Genomic DNA, 20184 nt, shown 5'->3' with positions numbered 1-20184 from the left:
GAGAGTTCCCCATTGCTGTGCACTGTCTCACTGTCACAGATGTGTCCTTTGCTTTGAGTCTGCCTCTGTCATCAGCTGACAGCCAGTGGGCCTGGCTCCTGTACTTCAGTTTTCCAGACTGCAAATCACCCCTTTCTGTCTAGACATAAGACAGTTCTTTGAGGTCACTTACTCAAGGCTTGTTTTCTCATGACCTAAATGCTTCTATGTGTTTTCCTTCCATGCCCTCTCTGTTTGCAGTGGTTTGACACCTCGGGCACTGGCAGTGCACAGTGCTCCGGTAGTGGCTCTGCTGTGTTAGGACACCCTGGCCCATTCTCACTGGAGGTTTTCCTGGCTATAGGGACAGGGGTGCATTTTTTTCCTTTTGGCAAGATGGTTGCTTCGGAGATTCGCATGCAGCTGTTTATCCACCTCCTCTTTTTGCAGTCTCTACCTCCTAGGACAATGACTGGGTCGTTCCTGCCAGCACTGAGGTGTCAGGTAAAATGTGCTTGGCTTACTATCAAAGTGACCCTCCTCTAATTCTGCAGCATGTTCCCACCTGCTGTACTGCATCCGCTGCTTTTGTCATCTGCAAGCTTCAACAGGAATTCCAGTAACTTGCTTTTTGGCAAACAGTGATCACAATTGTTTATTTGACTTAATAGGTAAATAGAGCATCAATATCCTCCAAAGGGCTCCAGCGATTCAGAAAGCAACAAAGCAGTGTTATGTTTTTTCCTAACAGGATACACTTAGGATCCAAACCCAGAGAGCCTTCTTGGGTGTTTACTTTGCTGATAGAAGTGATCTTAGACTTGATATCCAGACATGGGACCCTGCAGGAAGAATATTGGAGGTTTGTAGAATTGTGCTGAAACTTTCCATTTGTGAGATGTGGGGGGAAAATGAAGATCATTTCAGTCATGAAAGGAGAAAAATCCCTGTCTGAAGACAAACAAAAATATCTTCTGAGTTTTTTGAATCAGGGCAAGGGGAGTGGGGGCTAGTACAGCTTTTGCAGATGAGCTTTTCTGGTTCTTGCATTTGTCTCTTCTTAATTTGCCTCTTCTTAAGTGCCCTCTGCTCCTATGGCAATTGGCTGCCAAGTTACGTTTCCTTCCTGTGTGATGGTATCAGAAAACACGCACTATGGGGACACATTCCTGATTAACCCCCTCTTTGGTTTAGCATAGTGAGGGTGGAAGTGCTTGATGGTGTAGTCAGAGATGCTCTAAGTCTTGGCTTATGCCTTAGCTGGTGCACTGTTCTTAAAATTGAACTGTGCAGCTGATGTCTTGAGTTTTCTGCACGGTTCTCCTTGGTGCTGAGAAACTCTAGATGCAAAGGTGAGACACAGCCTTGCCTGAATTTTCAGCTTGCTCCTTTATTTATGAGAGTAGCACACATGCAATCGCGGGCAGAAAAGCAGCCTTGAAAGGCAGAGCTTTGACAACTTTTATTTAATAAAAACAGCCAGCTGTTAAAGTCAGAAGCCGTGGCTGCGTTCTCGTTTCCGTTTATTTCCCCCATGCCGCTGGGACCTTCTCCGAGTCAGCTGGGGCAGTGGTTTCGGGCACAAAAGCAGGATTGTAAACAGCTTCGTATCGGAGCCGGAGAAGGCCGCGCCTCGCCCAGCTCGGCCCTACGGAGGCGGCGGTGTTACCGCTGCCGGCTGTCCTCCCTCGACCGGGACCGGCCCCGTCCCGCTGCTCACTGGTCTGCGGCCCACGGCAGCTGCCTCGTGGCCAGCGCAGGGCAGGCAGTGCTGCACCTCTGCCCCCGGCCCCAGTCCACCCTTGCGGGGGGCGCTCCACGGCCGCTATCGGCAGCAGGCGCGAGGCTGGGGCGGCGGCCTCCGCCCAGCAGGGGGCGAGCGCGGCCCCTCGCCGCCTCCGCTCTCCCCGTTGCGTGGCCCGAGCACGGCGGCCTCTGCGTGCCCAGCCGCCGCCGAGTGCAGGTAGCGCGGACAGGGGGGCGGCGTGCGGCCGTCGGTCCGGCCGCGGGGTGAAGGGGTGCGGGGACCTTCTGTTCGTGACGGGAGGGGCCATGTCTGTCGGCCAGTCTGTGAGCAGAGCCCGCCGGTGTGTGTGGCGGGCCCGGGCTCTGCTGAGCGATGCGCACGGCGCAGGGGATGAGGGGCAGCGTCGAGGGAGGCAGCGGTACCAGCATAGCCTGCCTAGAGGCTGTGACACAGTCGCAGGAGCGGCGGCGGGGAGGGAACCGCCGGGGCAAGGACGTGGGCAGGGCCGGACGGCGCCGCCGTAGGGAACCGGTCACAGGGCAGCAGGAGGGCGGAGGGCCCGGCGGTGACGGGCACCGCAAGAGGCAGCAAAACCGACCTGGGGCCTGGGCAGTGCTTGGCCCGGGACCTGCAGAGGGGCAGCGTGGTCTGTACTGGCTTGGTGGGAGAACCGCGGGCGCGCTGCCCGCCGTTAGCACGGGAAGGAAGGGCAAGGGAAAGGGGAAGGCGGCTGCCCTGGCTGGGCGTCAGCAGGTGTGCAGCCCCGGTGCCGGGCTGCTTCATAACGTGCTGGTTTTTGGGAGAAAACAATGAAGAGCGGTGAAATTAAAAGATCGTACATATTTTTGCCAGAAGAGATTCCTTTTTTTTACCCCCTTCTCAAAATTCTTTACTGCGGTAATTGCTGTTTTTGAGGGAATGGAGTAGTTCTCTTTTTACTCTAGACAAGACTTGAGTTTTTGATCAGGGGCTGCAGGGGAAATTGTTACTGCGTTGAAAAGATACAGGGATAACGCCCGAGTTGTGAAATGAATGGGGGAGGAACTAGGGACAAATTATGGAAAGTAATATTATAAAGAAAATTCATCAAATCTGGGAGTAAAAGATTATACAATTATTTTTTTGAAGATCTGTCTTGAGACCAATCTTATTAAATGCTTAATAAATATCTTGATGTAGCTGTTAAACCTTTACTGTTGTAATTTGGGGGTGATGGAGAGCTGGTAGGTGTTGGCAGTATAGAAGAGAAAGAATTGGGTGATCCTGAGAACTGGAGTAAGAAAGAAGTACGATAAAAATTGAAGGAACAAGTGCAAAGTTGTCAGCACACAGTTTACTCAATAGAGTCTTACTAGTTGAAAGGAACACAAACACCAAATACTCGTTAGGTAGTTACAAGACAAGCAGTGAATGCTGACCTTCGATGATCCAGAAATGGGAGTTACTGTTACCCACCATCAAAACTCTGGAATACTTTCTGTAGCATTAATCACTCTCAAGTGAAAACCTAAAGTAGATAAGATGTAGGGAGATGTGCCTGGGACAGGTAGGAAAATTAAAAGTCTGTTAGAAGAAGCGTTTGGCTTTTTAAAATCTTGTAGAATAAAGGCTTTTTTCACTTTCTATTGAACCACCAAGGGAAGGGTATACATTGGGCTAAAAAATGATGTTGATACATGAATAATTTGACATAAATTAAAAGATTAATAATGTATGGAAATGTCTTACCATCAGAGAGTACTGATGTTGAGGAGCAGCCTTCCAAAAGGTCAAGGAGCAAAAGCCCAATGGGTGGAATGTGACTGGTTTGTAAAAGTAATGTTCTTGTTTTCTGCAGCACGGGAATAAGCTCAATGTTACCTGTAGACTTTAAATATGGGTTTTGTTTGTTTGTAGAATAGATTTGTAACAAGAACTTGTTAAATGTGTGTTTTAGAAGAAAACTATTTATAGACATGTTTGCAATCTAAATAGTGGGATTGGTGACAATCACAAAAATGATGCTGGCTAATTGCTCTCTTTCTGGGTGGAATAGAAGATGCTGGAGAGTAAGCTGAGATGAGTCAAAGGCTGAAGTGCAGTTTGTGCATCTGCTGTCATCTTTCCAGAGGAATGTTGATTGTCTTGGCAGGAGAGTGCTATACAAATCAGTGCTGATCTGCCCTCAGGGGTAGATTTTGATACCCCTTATCAGCAAGAGCAAGGGATTCAAAATGGTGCATTAAGCTGACTGTATCATCCCACCTCATATTCTTTTGCAGTTTATATCTGAATACATGTGGCCTTGAAGTCTTCATCTGCAGCCCAGGGCCTGGTCATTGAAGGATTTAAACTAGTAGTGGCTCTTCTAGGGATTTGGGTATGCTGGGATTTTGAGAGTTGTTTTTTCTTTTAATCAGTCTGTCAGTTGTTTGCCTCCAACATGATCTCGGTTGTGAGTGCTCCACTCCACATGGGTCAGTATTTCAGAAGGCGTTGGTTTATACCTGTTGTGTGAAGTGCCCTCAGTTTTCTGTGGAGACTTACATGGCATGCTCTTAGTGCAGATAAAAGGCTAGTAGGCCTGGCTGAGTACATGGCCTGCTCCACCACAGTGCAGTTGTTGATGTTTACTGAGATTCTTCTGCCATCTAACTCAAGAGCACAAATACTGATGTGCTCAGCTTTGTTATGGTTTGCCTTGCTATATAAAGATTATACCTTCTAAACACGTAGAGAAAAGTTTGATCTTGTGCGGTACCCCACTGAAGCCCTATCCGTGCTTGTGGAACTCAGATTCTGGCTTCAGTTCATGTGTCAGAATCGCTTTTCCTGGTGGCATTTTTTAGTCATAGAATCACAGAATGTTAGGGGCTGGAAGGGACCTCGAAAGATCATCCAGTCCAATTCCCCTGCCAGGGTAGGATCACCTATGCCAGGTCACACAGTAACGTATCCAGGCAGGTTTTGAATATCTCCAGAAAGGGAGACTCCACAATCCCCTGGGCAGCCTGTTCCAGTGTTGTGTCACCTTCGCAATGAAAAAATTTTTCCTCATGTTTCCATGGAACTTCCTATGCCTCAACTTGCACCCATTGCCCCTTGTCCTGTCATTGGGCATCATGGAGCAGAGCCCGACTCCATCCTCTTGGCACTCACCATTTGCATCTTTATAAACATTAATGAGGTCACCCTTCAGGCTTCTCTTCCACAAGCTAAAGAGCCCCAGCTCCCTCAGTCTCTCCTTGTAAAGAAGATGTTCCACTCCCTAATCATTTTTGTGTCTCTGCGCTGGACTCTTTCAAGCAGTTCCCTGAGGTCCTTCCTGAATTGAGGGGCCCAGAACTGGACACAATAAGTAATACAGCTACACGAGCTGAATCGTGTGACCTAAGCTTACAGGAACACATCTTCTAATGCTAATGGATGTATTCCTAGAGGTTTGCTACATATAAGGCTTGTCACATATAAATTGGCTACATATAAAGCTTTTACTGGAGTTTACCAAGTAGGATTGCAGTTGCAGATGTGACTTGTACAGTCTACTTGGATTTTCAGGAAGCATTAAGAAAAAAACAAACCAAACAACCTTATAGCATAAAAGGGATTTGTTAGTGAAAAGCAGACATGGTTTTATGTATTAATTAGAATATAACCTTACTAGTTTTACCATTTTACCTTACCATGTCATACAACATGATCCAACTGAGTATTTAAAGTCATGCTGTGTCAGTAGACATTTGGAATATCTGAAATTGGAGAATTCTGAGCAGAAATGCCTGTACCCAGCAGGCATAGTAAGAGCCCTGTATCTGACAGTGTTAGTTGTCTTGTCAGTGTGTTACTTGTTGACACAATAAACTAGTCAGCAAGCAGAGCAGTGTTTTATTTTGAAGGTAAAGTGAAAGCTGCAGTTACATATCAATGACTTACACAGGTAGGAGATGTCTGCTTTTTAAAGTGCCCTGCTTCTTGTAGCCATGAACCTGGCTGTGCTGTGGCATATATTACTGAGGCCTTGTCACCAATGCTGTGTTGCTACATGCATTGTAAGGAATTAAGAAAAAATGGGCTGTATTAATATGTAAAAATATGCTTGTATTAAACAAGCAGCTCAGTGATAGGTTCTTGATTATTAGTTTTGTTGCTGGAATAAAGCTGGATAAACTCTGATTTGTGATGGTTCCTGCTGGATGCAGAAGCCTTTCCTATTTCAGTGAGCTTGCCATCTCAGACTTCTTGTTTGCCTAGGTAAGGATTGGGCCTTCTGTGTGTATGTGTTATTTTGGATTTAGTTTTTGAGCGTTTTAAAGAAACAGCTCTAAGTGCCTCCTTTGTTAAAGGAAACAGCTTTGTCTTCAGAACTGGAGCCACACACCGAAGTCCTGGTTTCACTGATAGAGGGGCTCAGAACTTAAACAGGGCTGCTGCTCCCACACGGGAATAGTGCTTTGGATTTCAGAGTCTTATAAAATCTTATTTGCATGCCTTGCATTGATTTCTTTCTCAGGAAAGCAGAAAATACCAGGAAATGGAGCAGAGATCGATTTGAGTCCAGGGCTGCCTCACCCTTCCCTTCAGCCGGGCAGGGGCCTGGCAGCCCACAGGGTGGCGGTGCTCAGCCAGGCACCGCGGCGGGGCCGCCGGCAGCTCGGCGCCCACAGGCTCGTAACCGGCTCTGTTGCTCGGTTACTGTTCTCTTCTTTTCCAGGAGACGGCTTCAAGGTCTGCAGCAAATGTAAACACAAACGATTCATGAGGATCGGAACGAATGCTCTCTTAAGCGGACAAATAAACCAACAGCAAGGAGTATACTGATGACCTTTGAATAGTTTCTTGACCAGCACAGGTTAGCGTGTTGCGTGTTCCCAGGAGGAACAGAGAAGGAATTTGAGCACAGATTTGTGAAGAGGTTGATGATTATGACCAGTGTAAGTGATTCAGTAAGTTCCTGTGAAAGCAGATGTATGCAAACTGACCATAGTGGTCAGGGAGCTACTGCAGTTACTTACTGATTCTTCTGAGCCAGTTGTGAGGGAGTTACAGATTACCTGAAAAAATCTGTGAAATGCCTTTCTTCCCAAGAGTTCCTTTGCAGAAGATGAAAACTGAGCATGGTTCAAACATACTTTGCTGTATATTTGATGGAAGTTAACTGCACTGAAATGTGGAATGCAACTGAATTGCCAGTTAAGTGTATGAAGGATAAGGATAAAATGTTTGTGACTGCTTGTCAATAAAGGTGTTTTAGCAGATTGATCTCTTTCCTATCATTGTGTACATAATATAGTACATGCACTGTGTGTTTACCTGGGGAAGTATTCTGCAACCTTGGATGGGCTTTGAGATCTTGTTGATTTTTTTTATCTTGTGCTGTTGACGTACTGCACAGTGATGGGCAAAGCTCAGTGCCTTTGTCTGCTGATTTCTGAAAGAGGAACATTAATTTGTATTTTTTTTTCTCCTGAAGCACTTGGTAGCCCATGTGTGTAAAGCACAAGCTGTGTGTAGCACACTTACATTTCTACTTCCAGGACGGTCCTGACATCGCTGTGTGATGTCTGCAGAAGGAAAGGAGGATGGCAGAAAACAAATGGCATAAATGATGTTCTTGTCTTTCCACTGACCCATGTGTCTGGCTAGAGACATGAGGGAGAGGTCTTACAAACATGCTGTGATTGCTTGGATTCAGGAACTGCTGAAAAGATGAATAAAGTTAGGAAGGGAAGATGCTGTATAAAACAAACATGACACTGTGCTGAATCTGAGATGCTGCTCTTAGCAGCAAATCCAGCAGCAGAGCCAGCTGGACTGAACAGGTAAAGGTTTTTAATAGAAGATGCAGAGCTCTTGTGGAACTTGATGTGGGCAATGAGATTCTTTGCCAAACAGAAATGACAGTTGTTCATGTGACTTTTGAATTAAATGTAGCATTTGTTCAGTTAAATGACTTTTAGTAACTTACACCTCAATACGAGCATGTGTGACAACTTAACCAGGGATTTCTCCCTCTGACTACTTAGAAAAGGAATTAATACTGCTGGGTTTACATTTCAAGAACTGCTCAGTGTTCAGAGGGTAGACAAGCAAGGCAATGTGGGTTGGTTTTAATCATTAAATTGCACATTAAAAAATTTTTCTCTTCCATATCCAGAGAGAGCTTATGTTCACGTGGTGATTTTAAGAGAACAGTCCCATCTGATTGGATAGCTGCCTTCAGAGATGGGGGCCTGTGGTATAAGCAAACCACTGGAATGTTTCATTCATTTAGAGACTGAAGAGGAAGAGCTCTGAAAGCCACTGCCACTCTCAAAGCATGTTACTGAAAGAGGAAGCCACAAAGGAATTGGCCAGTCTACGTTTTAAGAGTAACACCTTTTGTGTTCTGCTGGCATGGAGTGGTAGCTGTTATTTGGTCTTGGTTTGGTTGTGGTCTCCATTGCTGGACTGTGGCAGTCTCTCCAGTGGCGGTTGTGCTGCTGCTTAGGATCCATGTGTCAGCGTGTCCTGATACTGAGAAATGTCAATTACTGGCCAATCTGATACTGTCCTGATGTCATTCTTTGAAACAGGGACAATTCAGGTTTCCTGACTGTTCTTGGAAATGCTGCAGTTTTGCAGAACTGTAGCCTGGATGATTAATTGCAACTTGTCGAGTTCATTAATATCTTTATGGTGGAGAGACTGGTCCCATTAGTGATTTTGCCTCACAGTATAGGTGTTCTTTTCTGGAGCTGTTTGGTAGCAACTGAACTAACCGAGACAACAACATGCTTACTGTAAAATAGAACTGTCCAGAGTTAGTGCAAATTTAGGGCTGGTTTAAAAAGCAATAGAACTCACATATCGCTCTGTGGTTTGAAGTATTCAGGATCCCTCCTGGCTTCTGCAGGTGTGAACATGCTATACAGCAGATCAGTGTGTGACACTGAGTTACCATTGTGCACAGGACAGAGAAACAACTGACTTCTAATAAACAAATAGATAATTCTTACAGGATCGCTTCGTATGAGCGCTCCTTTTGGAAACAGAACAGCTCAGTTAGATTTTCTCATCCTGTGCTTCACCTGTCACTGAAGAAGGGACTTGCAGCACAATTTCTGAAATTATTGATAAAAGCACACTATGCTCAGGCTATATCCACCATGTATGAATGCAGGGAAAAGCTATTCTTACAGAATGCCTTTCTAATGGGAAGGATATCTTCGAATGTACTTTTTCTTTTTTTTCCCCCCACAAAACTAATTTTCTATCAAAGTCCCAAGTTATTAACAGCAATTTAAAAAAAAATTATTTTAAACAGAATTGTCATTTAAAAGGCACATTTTCAGTAGATAGTGATGCGTTTCTGGGAGCAGTCACTTACTGAACTAAATTAGATTTATTTAACTTCAGCAGCAGTAATTTAGAGGGATATTCAGAATGCTCATTTTGCAGCACTTCTGTATCTTGTTACTAATGCAAGTCCGCTTGTCCTGATTTGTGCCTATGACATTGCTGCTGAATGGTAGGTGTGCCAGCTTCTAGGCAGGGTCAGAGTTCCCTGAGTCACCTTTCAGAAGCAATTCAAAGAGAATGGGTAATACTTTGGAGTTTTTGTTTCTAAATCTCACCAGAAACTCGTTACAGCAATAAGCGTTTTGATCCATCCTATGCTCAGAAATGTAACCACAGTTTGTACATTCAAAAAGATCTGATTAAGTAGGCTATTGTCATATTTTGCTGAGTTTTATTAGGAAAATTAGGTTAAATTTGAGGCAAGAACATACCATTTGGTGACTGGCATTTTAGAGCTGGGGCACAGTTCAGCTTTGCATGCAGCTCGTACCTGGCAGAAGTTAGGCAGCCATACATGGAATGGAATTGTCTTTGTAGAAAAAGCCTTTTTCATTACAAAGATAAATCAAACCAGATGGTTTACTTTTTTTTGTGTTTGTGTATGAATGCATTTGCCTAGTCCACAACTCCAAGCCTTGAAAGGAAGGATTTGTTGTTTTTTTTTTTTCTTTACTGTAAAATGCTAAGGTTTCAGTTTAGTCTTCTACACTTCAGCAATCAATTCTAAAAGATTCTAGTGATGATACCTTCTGAATCATAATTGCTTCCAGTTACACTTTGTGACAGCTGCTAAGCTTTTGCTTCCTTTCCTGCGAAGATAAAGAGCTTTTTCTTGGTTTTTTTCCTGGTACTATGTGGTGATATTTCAGCAGAGCTGTGTGAGGTGGTGGGGAGTTCTGTAAGACTTTAGCAGACATACACTTCCAGTCTGAAACAGAAACACTGGCTCGCATTTACCAGGGCATGCCATAGTGTTTCTCGAATAGCTTGCATCTCTTGTGATCACCTCTGGTGGATTTCTGTTAGGCCTTGTTGGATTAAACAGATTTAAACACTGCAATCTTATTTTACAGGCCAACCGTTATCTTTCTATCAAGTACAAGTAGGGGTTTGTGCTGTTGATGTGCTGTTACTATGGCTGATAAGTGGAGGTTTGTAAATGATTTATGGTCTTGCTTTAGGGAAGATTTAGTGTGGAACAGAAAGGCTACAATCACATTGTACAGAAACTAGGCACAGTGTTTCTCTTAGCAAAAATTGGCCGGGCAGAGCTGAAGAAGATTTCTCAATCATTCATGATTTGGGTGGGAAATGGGCAAGAAAACTGAAATTGCTGTCAGCTGGGAATCCTGACTGTGCAGCATCCAGGGTTTTTGTAACATTAGAAATAGAAGCAGGTGTATTGTCCTGCCTTCTTGTGTAGGCTTATCAGCAAGCTGTTGGTGCCCAAAATGATGCCAACCTTGCACTGAAAGTTTCACAGCACATCAGTGAAGTAGCCTTTTGCTATTGGACATGATTGTTGAGCCAGTGATATTACCAGCACATGCTTACAAGCATACTTGCAGCCTAGGGGCATGTAGCTCTGCTTAACATCATTCCTTTTACAGATGGCTATCCCTATCTTTGTCTTTTCTGTGTCCAAGAAAGCAAAAAAAGTTGTGCATTCCTGCGCTAGCAGACTGGACAGTGTTCATACATGTAGCAGAATTTGGCCAGACAGAGCATTCAACCTAGTGAACTTTAAATATGATGAACTTCACCAGCCCCAAATGCTGTGGCTGTTCTTCACATCAGTGTGTAAATATTTTGAAATTACTTCTGTAGGTACCTTGATCTCAAATATGATCTAAAAAATGGGGGAAGAGCTATAAAATACAGACATTATAAACTCTCAGGAAAAGGAGAGTTCTTTGGCTGCTGGCCATGTTTCCATTCTCCCAGCTGAATGAGTGCACTGGTGTGGAAGGATACCTTATATAGATGAGAAAATGCATATCCACATTAGGCTGTCTTAGAGGAGCTTCATATAGTCAGTCAGAACACTGCTATAGCATGAGTCAGATCCTGGGCAAGTGAAATACACTGGTTCAAGTAATTTTCAGTTCCCATTCAAAGCCTAGCTAGTAAAATCACTTTTCTTTCTTGTCTCTTGAGCTGTGTCATATCTGTATGGATGTTTCTTTTAAGCATTTTTACTGCTTTATATGATTATTTTTTCTCTCCTCTTTGCCTCGTCTCTGAGGCAGTGCAGAGCTTTGCTGTCCAGTCTCCTAGATGTTTTCATACCATCTCTTCACACACATTTTACCTTGCTCTTGCACAGTCATTCTCTTTCCTCCTTATTGTTTTCAAGTCGTCTTTTCTGTGTCCTGTAAGCGCCCAGCATCATCATACCTTCGTTATTTGGCTCATCCTTAAAATGCTCTTCTGCAGCACTTACCATAGCTCATGGAATATTCTATAGCAAGAAATCCAGAGTGAAACTACATCTCCTTCTTTTAGGTCCTGACACAGAAAAAGACTTAATCCTTTATGAAACCAGAGAATCTGCCTTTGTGCTTCTCCATGTTGGGGTTCCAGCTGAACCCACAATAGCTCCATACCTGATTTTGCCATAGTCCTTGTACTGACTTCCAGTATTCAGGTCCAGGGGGCCAGTTTCACACACAGTTTTCTCTTCTGGTTTGTTCAGTAGTTTATCTGTGGCACTGAAAGTACTATTAAAAGTAATGTTCTTCAAGGTGCATTGAAAAGATTTCTTGCAGAAGAAGGAATTAGTATTTATAATGACCAAGTATTTTTAGTGGCTAACTGCACTTTGTAGACCGAAGTTCAAGTTCAGGTGGTGGGAACCCTGCTGGAATAGCTTTGCTTACAGCCAGCAAGAGTTGCAGCTAACATCACTGTGATGATTGCTTGGTTTATGGTGCTTATTCTCCCTTTCAGTTCTGATCTGCAGTGGTTTGCCCTATCGGTATTAGTAGCCATGATCTCACGTTGGATGAAAGCTGATCACCTGTCTTGCATTTGTGGCACTGATCTCAGCAGTTTTCTGCAATAAGAAAGCTTTGCTGCTGTGGCCAGTGGTGTAAGAGCAGAAGGAGCACTTCCCCGGTAGCAGAAGTTTAGCAGCACCCCAAGTTAATGCGCACCACATGAAGATCCCAGAGCTGCTTTGTGAGCTGCTTTGCATTCCTGTCACAGAGGCTGAGCAGCCTGCTGAGTGTTTGCATTGTGTTGTTTGCTGGTTTCACCATCATTGCCTCCTGCTGCCACTTGCAGGTTTGTCACCTACTCCAGAGAGTCAAAACAATGTCCTACGTGTTCGTCAACGACTCCTCGCAGACCAACGTGCCGCTGCTGCAGGCTTGCATCGATGGAGACTTCAACTACTCCAAACGGCTGCTGGAGAGCGGCTTTGACCCCAACATCCGAGACAGCCGGGGCCGGACCGGCCTCCACCTGGCTGCAGCCAGGGGAAATGTGGACATCTGTCAGCTCCTGCATAAATTCGGTGCTGACCTCCTAGCCACTGATTACCAAGGTAACACAGCCCTTCACCTGTGTGGCCATGTGGATACCATCCAGTTCCTCGTGTCTAATGGACTTAAAATTGATATCTGGTAAGTCACTTTTTTTTTTTTTTTACAAGCATGTATTTTTATTATATTCTAGTTCCACAGCCATGCATATGACTCTGCTGTTGCTGAAATACTCTGCTGTATTTGGTACAATTCAGCTTTTTAAGAGATCACTTAATAAAAAACAAACAAGAGGGCAGGAGAGCAATAAGAGACCACTTCTGCTGGTTCTGTGTGACAAGGACAGCAAATAAAAATAGCAACTGCTGGTGTGGGCTGCTGTGGCTAATTCTGCCTCACTGATGACACTGCTATCCTGGGCTGGCCAGACAGCCAGGTGTGGGTGGTTGGCACCAAAGGAAAAAATCACATTGACTACTTTCAAAGAGTTTTCTCCAGCACAGTTCTATTCTTTGAACTGTTGTACTGTATAAGAGAAGAAAATACAGTTGTGTGTGTCAGTTCATTCCCATACTCCTTTGGTAACAATGCTTCCTTTCAGTGGCTTCCTGCTCCTTCAAAGTCTGTGACTCAGCCCTTCTTTTAAATATTGGATATTCTTTCTTTCTGCCTTCCAGCAGCTGTCTGGTGCCAGTGCTCAGCTGTGAGCTCTCAAGCTGCAAAATAACTGGCTGCTTCACTGAAGGAGCTGAATTACTTTGTGGCACTTTCTGCATGTTCCCATCACACACAAAACAAGTAGTAGCTATAAAACCTTTGTGGGCGTTGATCTCTGCCTTTTTCACCTGTCTCTCATCTATTGTTTTTAACTCAGCAAAACAGTCTGAAGGCAGCTCTGGTCTTCATCAGTATTAATAGCAGAGGGACCATCATCTTTTCATCTTTTGCCCGATATCCTAATACCCACATGGAAAAGAAACTATCAGGAACTAGATGGCACTAATCTGTATTTCTAATTTGTATAGACAGGAACTTCTTACTGTCTGATATGACAGGAAATAGTTCTGAGGACTTTACAAAATTGTCATGTGTTATGCTGAGCTGTTATAAAATTTCTATATTAACAATTTCTTTTCTTCCCCTGCCTTTTTGTGGGGTTATTTTAGCAACCACCAAGGTGCAACACCGCTTGTTCTCGCAAAGCGGAGGGGTGTGAATAAAGATGTGATTAGACTGCTGGAGTCTTTAGAGGAGCAAGAGGTGAAAGGATTTAACAGAGGAGCTCACTCCAAGCTGGAAACCATGCAGACTGCTGAAAGTGAAAGGTACTTACAACTAAAAATCATACATGGCAGAGATAATGTTGATGATTTCTGGATTTTTGTGATCAACTTGGTTGGTTATTCCTCAAAACACATCATAGCAACTCTGGCCTGATGCTATCAGACCAAAACAGAATGCTACCTTTTGGAAAAAAATCTCTTTAAACAGATCAAATGTAGGAAAAGAATTTTTTTTTCTATTGAGATTTTAATTTTATGGTAGAAATTTTTTAAAATAGTTACTTATTTTCCATTATAGACTGGCCAAAATTCTACCGCTTCTCACAAAGCCAAAGGCAAAGTGAGATGCAGGATGCCAGTACCCCAGGCTAGCCTCACATCTGTTTGGTAAGATGGATTGTCTGTGCACAGAAGGGCTAGCAGGCTTTGCAGCTATCTGAACCTGCTTAAATGACTTCATACAGTGCCAGATATGAAATTTCTGTTGGTTCTGGTTCTAAAACAGATGGAGAATAAACTGAAAATGTCATGGTCACTAAAGAAAGGGTTAAAGGACAGCTGAGGAGTTCAGGAGAACTGCTGACAATTTTATGGGAAGTGTTTGGTTAGAGGGAAGCTCCTAATGAATTCTGGAAGGCCTGGTTCTCAGGCTGTGCTTGCTTAGAACTTTGATCAGTGCTGCTGCCATGGAAGGTGGCAGTTAAGAGGTGAGGTACAGGCATACCAGGTGACAACTGGGATGGTGTGTACAAAGCCTGGAGTGACAAGGGGAGGGAATTAATACAAAGGAATTGTGATTCAACAGCACAAAATGCAATCTCATTTCCTAGTGAAAACCAAGGGGTAGGAGAAAGGGCTTGATATATTAGTTCTAGGAGTTCATGCTACTCTGAAAAAGGCAATGAAGTCCTGCAGCACACAAAGTGAACCATTTCCACAACATAAAGGAAGCTGTCAGTGCTGTAGTAAAAAGCAGTGGTACCTTGTGCTGGGCAGGACTCTTTATAACACTCATAGCCCCATTCAAAGCAGTTTTGTTTCTCCTCTAAGAAGTGTTGGAGAAGCAAGGCTTCAGTGCTCAGTACCTGAAGGGATCCTACAGGAAGGCTGCAGAGGAACTTTTCATGAGGGTGTTTAGAGACAGGACAAGGGGGAATGAAGCTGAGGCAGAGTAGGGTTAGACTGGAGCTTAGGAAGATGTTCTTCAGTAGGAGAGTGGTGAGACTCTGGAACAGGCTGCCCAGGGAGGCTGTGGATGCCTCCTTCTTGGGGGTGTTGAACGCCAGGTTGGATGAGGCCTTGAGCAGCTGAGTCTAGTTGAGAGGTGTCCCTGCCCATGGTGGGGAGGTTGGAGGAGATGATCTCTGAGGTCCCTTCCAACCTGAGCCATTCCAGGATTTCCTTGTGAAAGAAGGCAGCTAGAGCTTGGCTTAGCCTGTCAGAGTGAAGGCTGAGAGGAGTGGTTGCTGACAAGAAATACTGCTGAACAACACGAAGTAGCTGCCCAAGACTGAAGATGACATTAGCACAAGAGCCAAAGGATACAGATACAAAACATACTCTTTGTAATTGAGAACTGGGAGTGGATTTTTATCATGAGCTCCCAAGTCAGCCCTTTTGTAGGAGAATTTAGATGAGGCAAGAAGCCTTGAAAGATTCAAACAAGCCAAATTGTCCTGCAGAGGTGGAATTGCCAGTGAAGATGGCATGGGGCTGGGATTAATGCTGCAGGAGATCTGTCCAGTACTGCTTTGTTGTTTGGCTTTGGTTCTTTAGTTTACACTGACAGCAGGATATCAGCTTTGTTTACAATCCTTGCTTTATACTGAATTTATTCAAATATGTAATTTTGTATTTGATCTGCTACTGATCTTCAGCTGTGACTGCTGGAACATTGTGTCACCAAAGACAAGGACTTTTGTCAAGTGATTGTTGTTCCATTTGTGTGAAATAGCAACAGGACAAGAGGCAGTGGGTTTGAGTTGTGTCTGGGGGAGGCTTAGGCTGGACATGAGGAAAAACTTCATTACTGAGAGAGTGGTGAGAGGTTGGATCAGGCTACCCAGGGAGGTGGTGGAGTCCCCATCCCTGGAGGTATTCAAGAAGCTGTAGATGTGGTGCTTCAGGACATGGTTTAGTGGTCATGGCAGTTGGGCTATGGTTGGACTCCATGATCTTAAAGGTCTGTTCCAGCCTTGATGATTCTGTAATTCTGTGCAAATGTAGGTGTTAGCTAAGTGGAGTTAACAGAAAAGTGAAACCAACAGGATTACAGAAATGGTGCCAGATACTCCCAGTGAGAAAATTCTTTCTTACACATCAAGTGACCCCAGTCATCAGAGACTGTTCTAAGCTATGAAATAAAAAAAAAAATCTACTATTCTCAAAATTCTATGGGTACAGATGTCAGGGATTTGTGCATATTACCTTTCTGACTTGACTAAAGCTTAATGGAGGCTGATTGTCAGCCAGAACTGTGTTTGTGCTGCTTTATTTAAACATCTGGGCCAGCAGCTCAGCCCCACTGCAGTTCCCATTCTGGGTTTGCTGGTGTCCCTTTAATGGGCATCTCTTCCTTGCTGTTATTTGACCTTCATAAATGTTATATTGTTTGCTTTGGCAAGGAAGTCAGCAGCTCTCCTTGGAGGGAGGCACAGAGGCATAAACAGTGCAGTACCCAGCTTGTTTGTGAAGTGTTTAAAATGTCTGAAATACATTATTTTAAAAACAACAACCAACAGATGCCTACAGCAGCAAAAGCAAGTGAGCTTGTGTGCTGTTTGCCTGGTAAATAAATAATGGCTTTGGAACAGCTGGCTTTTCAGACCTCCCCACTTCAGTTCTCCCTCTTAGTATTGTTTTCACATTTGAGAGACACTTAGATGGATGTCTCCTGTCCTCTCCACTCCCCAGCTCTCTTACATTATGCATGAACCTATGGAGCAATAATGGTTGCTCTTTCTGAAAGCAATCTGCGACGTACCTTTTCTGTTCCTTATTGTGTTCAGTTGCTGCTGCTCTGGAAGCAGAGGCCAAAGCTAGGCTCCTGAGTCAGGTTTATTCTCTCTTTGTGAGGAGTGGCAGGGTGCTGTCAGGAGGCAGAGCTGGCTCTGACCATCTTTCAGCACAGATGATCTGTCCATCTGCACCCACAAGTGTGTGTGGACTTCCCCAGTGTGCTGGGCAGAGGAGCAGCCTGTGTGGCACAAACCCTTCTGTAGCACACATCATTGCCTTACCATTGCTAAGCAGCTGTGACTCAGGAGGAAAAAGAATACCTTGAACGGCATGGATTTAATTGGGTTGTAATAGGGGACAGCAGAAGTGTTTTCTGTGTAGCCTTGTCTGTCTGATGAGCAGGCATGTGATGGCCTATTAAACTGCACTGTGCCTTTATTTAACCTTGCTGTGGTTGTGTATTAACTAGTTAGTACTTAATGAGCGAGTAGCTCTATTCTACACCGGTGGCTGTCTGTTATTAAACCCTTTGTTTTGCCTGAGAAATCACAACAAGCAAAGAGGATGACTAAATCCTGCAGCTATGAGCAAGTAAAAATAGCTTTACAGCAAGTTAAATATTTAAAAAACAAAAAAAAGAGGAGCTGTGTAAGAGGCAAGGTGATGCTGCAACACTTCAGCAGGCTCTGGGAGGTTCAGCTAATGATTCTTCAGTGGCTGCAGCTCCTAAGAACAAACACCTGTGAGTAGCGTGAAGATTCTCTGTGGGGTAGTCTTAGAAGAGAGATTCCTAAATGAGACTTTTCCCTCTTGACAGCCATTTGTCAGTTTAATATTGTTCCAAAGAACAATAGCATTTCTGCAGTTAGTTTGGACTGGGAAATTACTTTTCCCTGAAACATTTTGGTTTATTATTGCTGTAAGAGAGCTCTAGGAACATGGTGACTGAAAGCAATTACAACAGGGGGAAAAGTGAGGGGTTTTCTGCTTCCCTTCTACTGTTGCCATGATTGTGTATGGAGTTGGTTTCACCTTTTCCTCTCTGTGGTTGTCAGAGCCTGATCCTGTAAGCACCTCTGTATGCAAGCTCACTGGAGTGAGCAGGAGTAGAACTGTACAGACAGATAACATTTCACAGAACTGAAATCAAGTGCTAGGAAATTTTTCCTGTCCTTCCTGGGCTTTTTCATACAGCAATGAATAAAGTTTCCCCTTGTAAACCAAGTGTGAAAGCCAGCAAGGCTGGGAGAATGATACAAGAATCCATGCAACATTTGAACCAACTGTGATTTTTTTTTTTTCCTATAGGCAATTCTCTGTCAGGATGACTGCACCATTCTAATTTCATTTCTCTTATCTCCTTTAAAAGTGAGCGTTCCAGTCCCTAATTCACAGTCTGGCAATTCAAAGAGGGCCTGATGGGTTGGTAGTGGAATGTTAAAACATCAAAGCAGCTGCTGAACACCATATGGCAGAAACCACAGCAGTGCCAACATGTCTTGAAGATCAGAAAGTTTCTGATCTTCTTGTTGCCCAAATGTATTGGCTTTTGTGATATTTTTATGCTAGAGAAGAGGCATCTGTAACAAAGACGTGTAGGAGAGAAGGAAAGGTCACTGCAGGGTTCAGAATCTCAATTCTATTGGTTTCCAAAGTTTCCTTTTCATTTATCAGTTTGTTTTTAAATCATGATTTGTTGTTGTATGAACAGGAGCTGGTGCCCCTTGTCGTTTGAGCTATGCTTCAGTAAACTTTCCTGAGCCATATTTAGCAGGAATTACGGGCACTGACTTGTGAAGGCTCCTAGGTGGCAAGGCTGCAGAGTCAGGGCAGTTGCACAAACAGTCTCTGTACATGAGTTGATAGAACATCATTGCAGCTGACTTCACTTTGGAGTTAGAAGCCTTTCCTGGCTCTGTTTCTCCTTGGCTTAGCAGAGGCACTGCTGTCAGTCTGCAGGTGGGGTTAGTTTTCAATGTAGAGTGTTTGGGTTGTTCTTAGCAGGGTTGCTGTCATGCCTAAAAGTCTGTTCTTCTGCTCTGATGTATTTTTAACTTTAATCCTTTGTAGTGCCATGGAAAGCCATTCCCTCCTTAATCCAAACCTGCAGCAAGGTGAGGGAGTTCTCTCCAGTTTCCGTACGACATGGCAAGAGTTTGTGGAAGACCTGGGCTTCTGGAGGGTGCTGCTGCTCATCATTGTCATTGCCCTGCTGTCCCTTGGGATCGCCTACTATGTCAGTGGGGTGCTTCCCTTTGTAGAAAACCAGCCTGAGCTGGTGCACTGAGACAAACACAGAGAAGTGCACTGTGCTTTCCCCTGGTCTTACTCTGAGCTCCTTTGAATTCTTCTCTCGGTGCAGGCAGTGGCAGCTGTGTCTGCTGATTGCCTTTCCTACCCTTTTGAATGAGGCATTCATTAATTTCAAGTAAAACACAACATTCTAAAACGTTCCTAAGCTACCTCTGACTTACCTTGATTTGCAAGCAAGATGGGAAGATAATCTTCTCTGATGATAAAATGTTATGATTAGGAAAGGCCCTTTCATAATGAATATTAAATTCCTGGCCATGAAGAAAACATCCTAGTACAGAACCCAATTTGATTTATTTTGCCTGTGGAAAGAGGTACATCTGTTATTGGGTTCTTTTTTTGCATGTGTTTTACTTGAAAGAAAATACTCTTTTAAAAGTCCTCAAAAAATCTGAATAATATCAGAACTCATTCTAAACTTTATAGCTCCTTTAATGCCTCCCCATAATTTCCTGTCTGCTAGCTGATAAAAAAAATGAGAACTAGCTGAAGTTTTGCTATGTCTATACTGTATAGATGACTCCTTTGTTAGGTTAATGTGCTGGTTCTTCCTCAGATGAATTCGGTTCTGTTAATAACTGCCTGAGTACATCTTGTGGGACAAAGCTGGCTGTTGTGCTTTGGCAGTAAGGTTGGTTCAGCCTTAGGCTGAAATACTGCATTTTTTGTGAATTGTTACTAAGCAAACCTTTCTTTGTTGGGGTGGATTAGAAGTGCTTTAGGTGTTCTTCTCTGTATATAATAACACTGTGAGGCCATTGTCTTTGTGAAACATGTAATGAAGGATCACTTTTTCTTCCTCCCACCAGGACCAGACTGAACCAGATAATTGTGTTGCTCTTCTGTTTGTGGGGAGGACTGGGTTGAACAGAATTCCTCTCTAGAACTGCTTTGCATTTCAGTTGTTTGCAGATAGCAGCACAGGTTTGGGAAATGTTTTCTGAAAATGCAGAATAAAAGTGTTTAAAATGTTACTATTTGGGAACATTGTGTGAAATGAAATCCTGACCTAGTCTGTACTTAGCTGTGAATAACCTAGTGGTAAGACTCTCTTATGAAGACCAGAAGGGTACTACATGTAGTAAGTTGGAGGTTTTTGAAG

At 43.8% G+C, this 20184-nt stretch overlaps 1 protein-coding gene across 1 annotated transcript; it reads left to right on the top strand.

The window, feature by feature from the left end:
• The first annotated feature begins 12358 nt into the window (after nucleotides 1-12358).
• On the top strand, nucleotides 12359-19168 carry ANKRD46 (ankyrin repeat domain 46). Its single transcript, XM_054385518.1, has 3 exons — nucleotides 12359-12669; nucleotides 13695-13853; nucleotides 18840-19168. The coding sequence occupies exons 1-3, from the start codon at nucleotides 12359-12361 to the stop codon at nucleotides 19054-19056; spliced, it is 687 nt and encodes a 228-aa protein (XP_054241493.1). The 3' UTR covers nucleotides 19057-19168.
• The last annotated feature ends 1016 nt before the right edge of the window (nucleotides 19169-20184 follow it).

The sequence above is a fragment of the Indicator indicator genome, chromosome 12 (assembly GCF_027791375.1).
Source record: "Indicator indicator isolate 239-I01 chromosome 12, UM_Iind_1.1, whole genome shotgun sequence".
Lineage (NCBI taxonomy): Eukaryota > Metazoa > Chordata > Aves > Piciformes > Indicatoridae > Indicator > Indicator indicator.
Note: the sequence above shows the minus strand (reverse complement) of the source record. Positions and strands in the feature narration are given on the sequence as shown.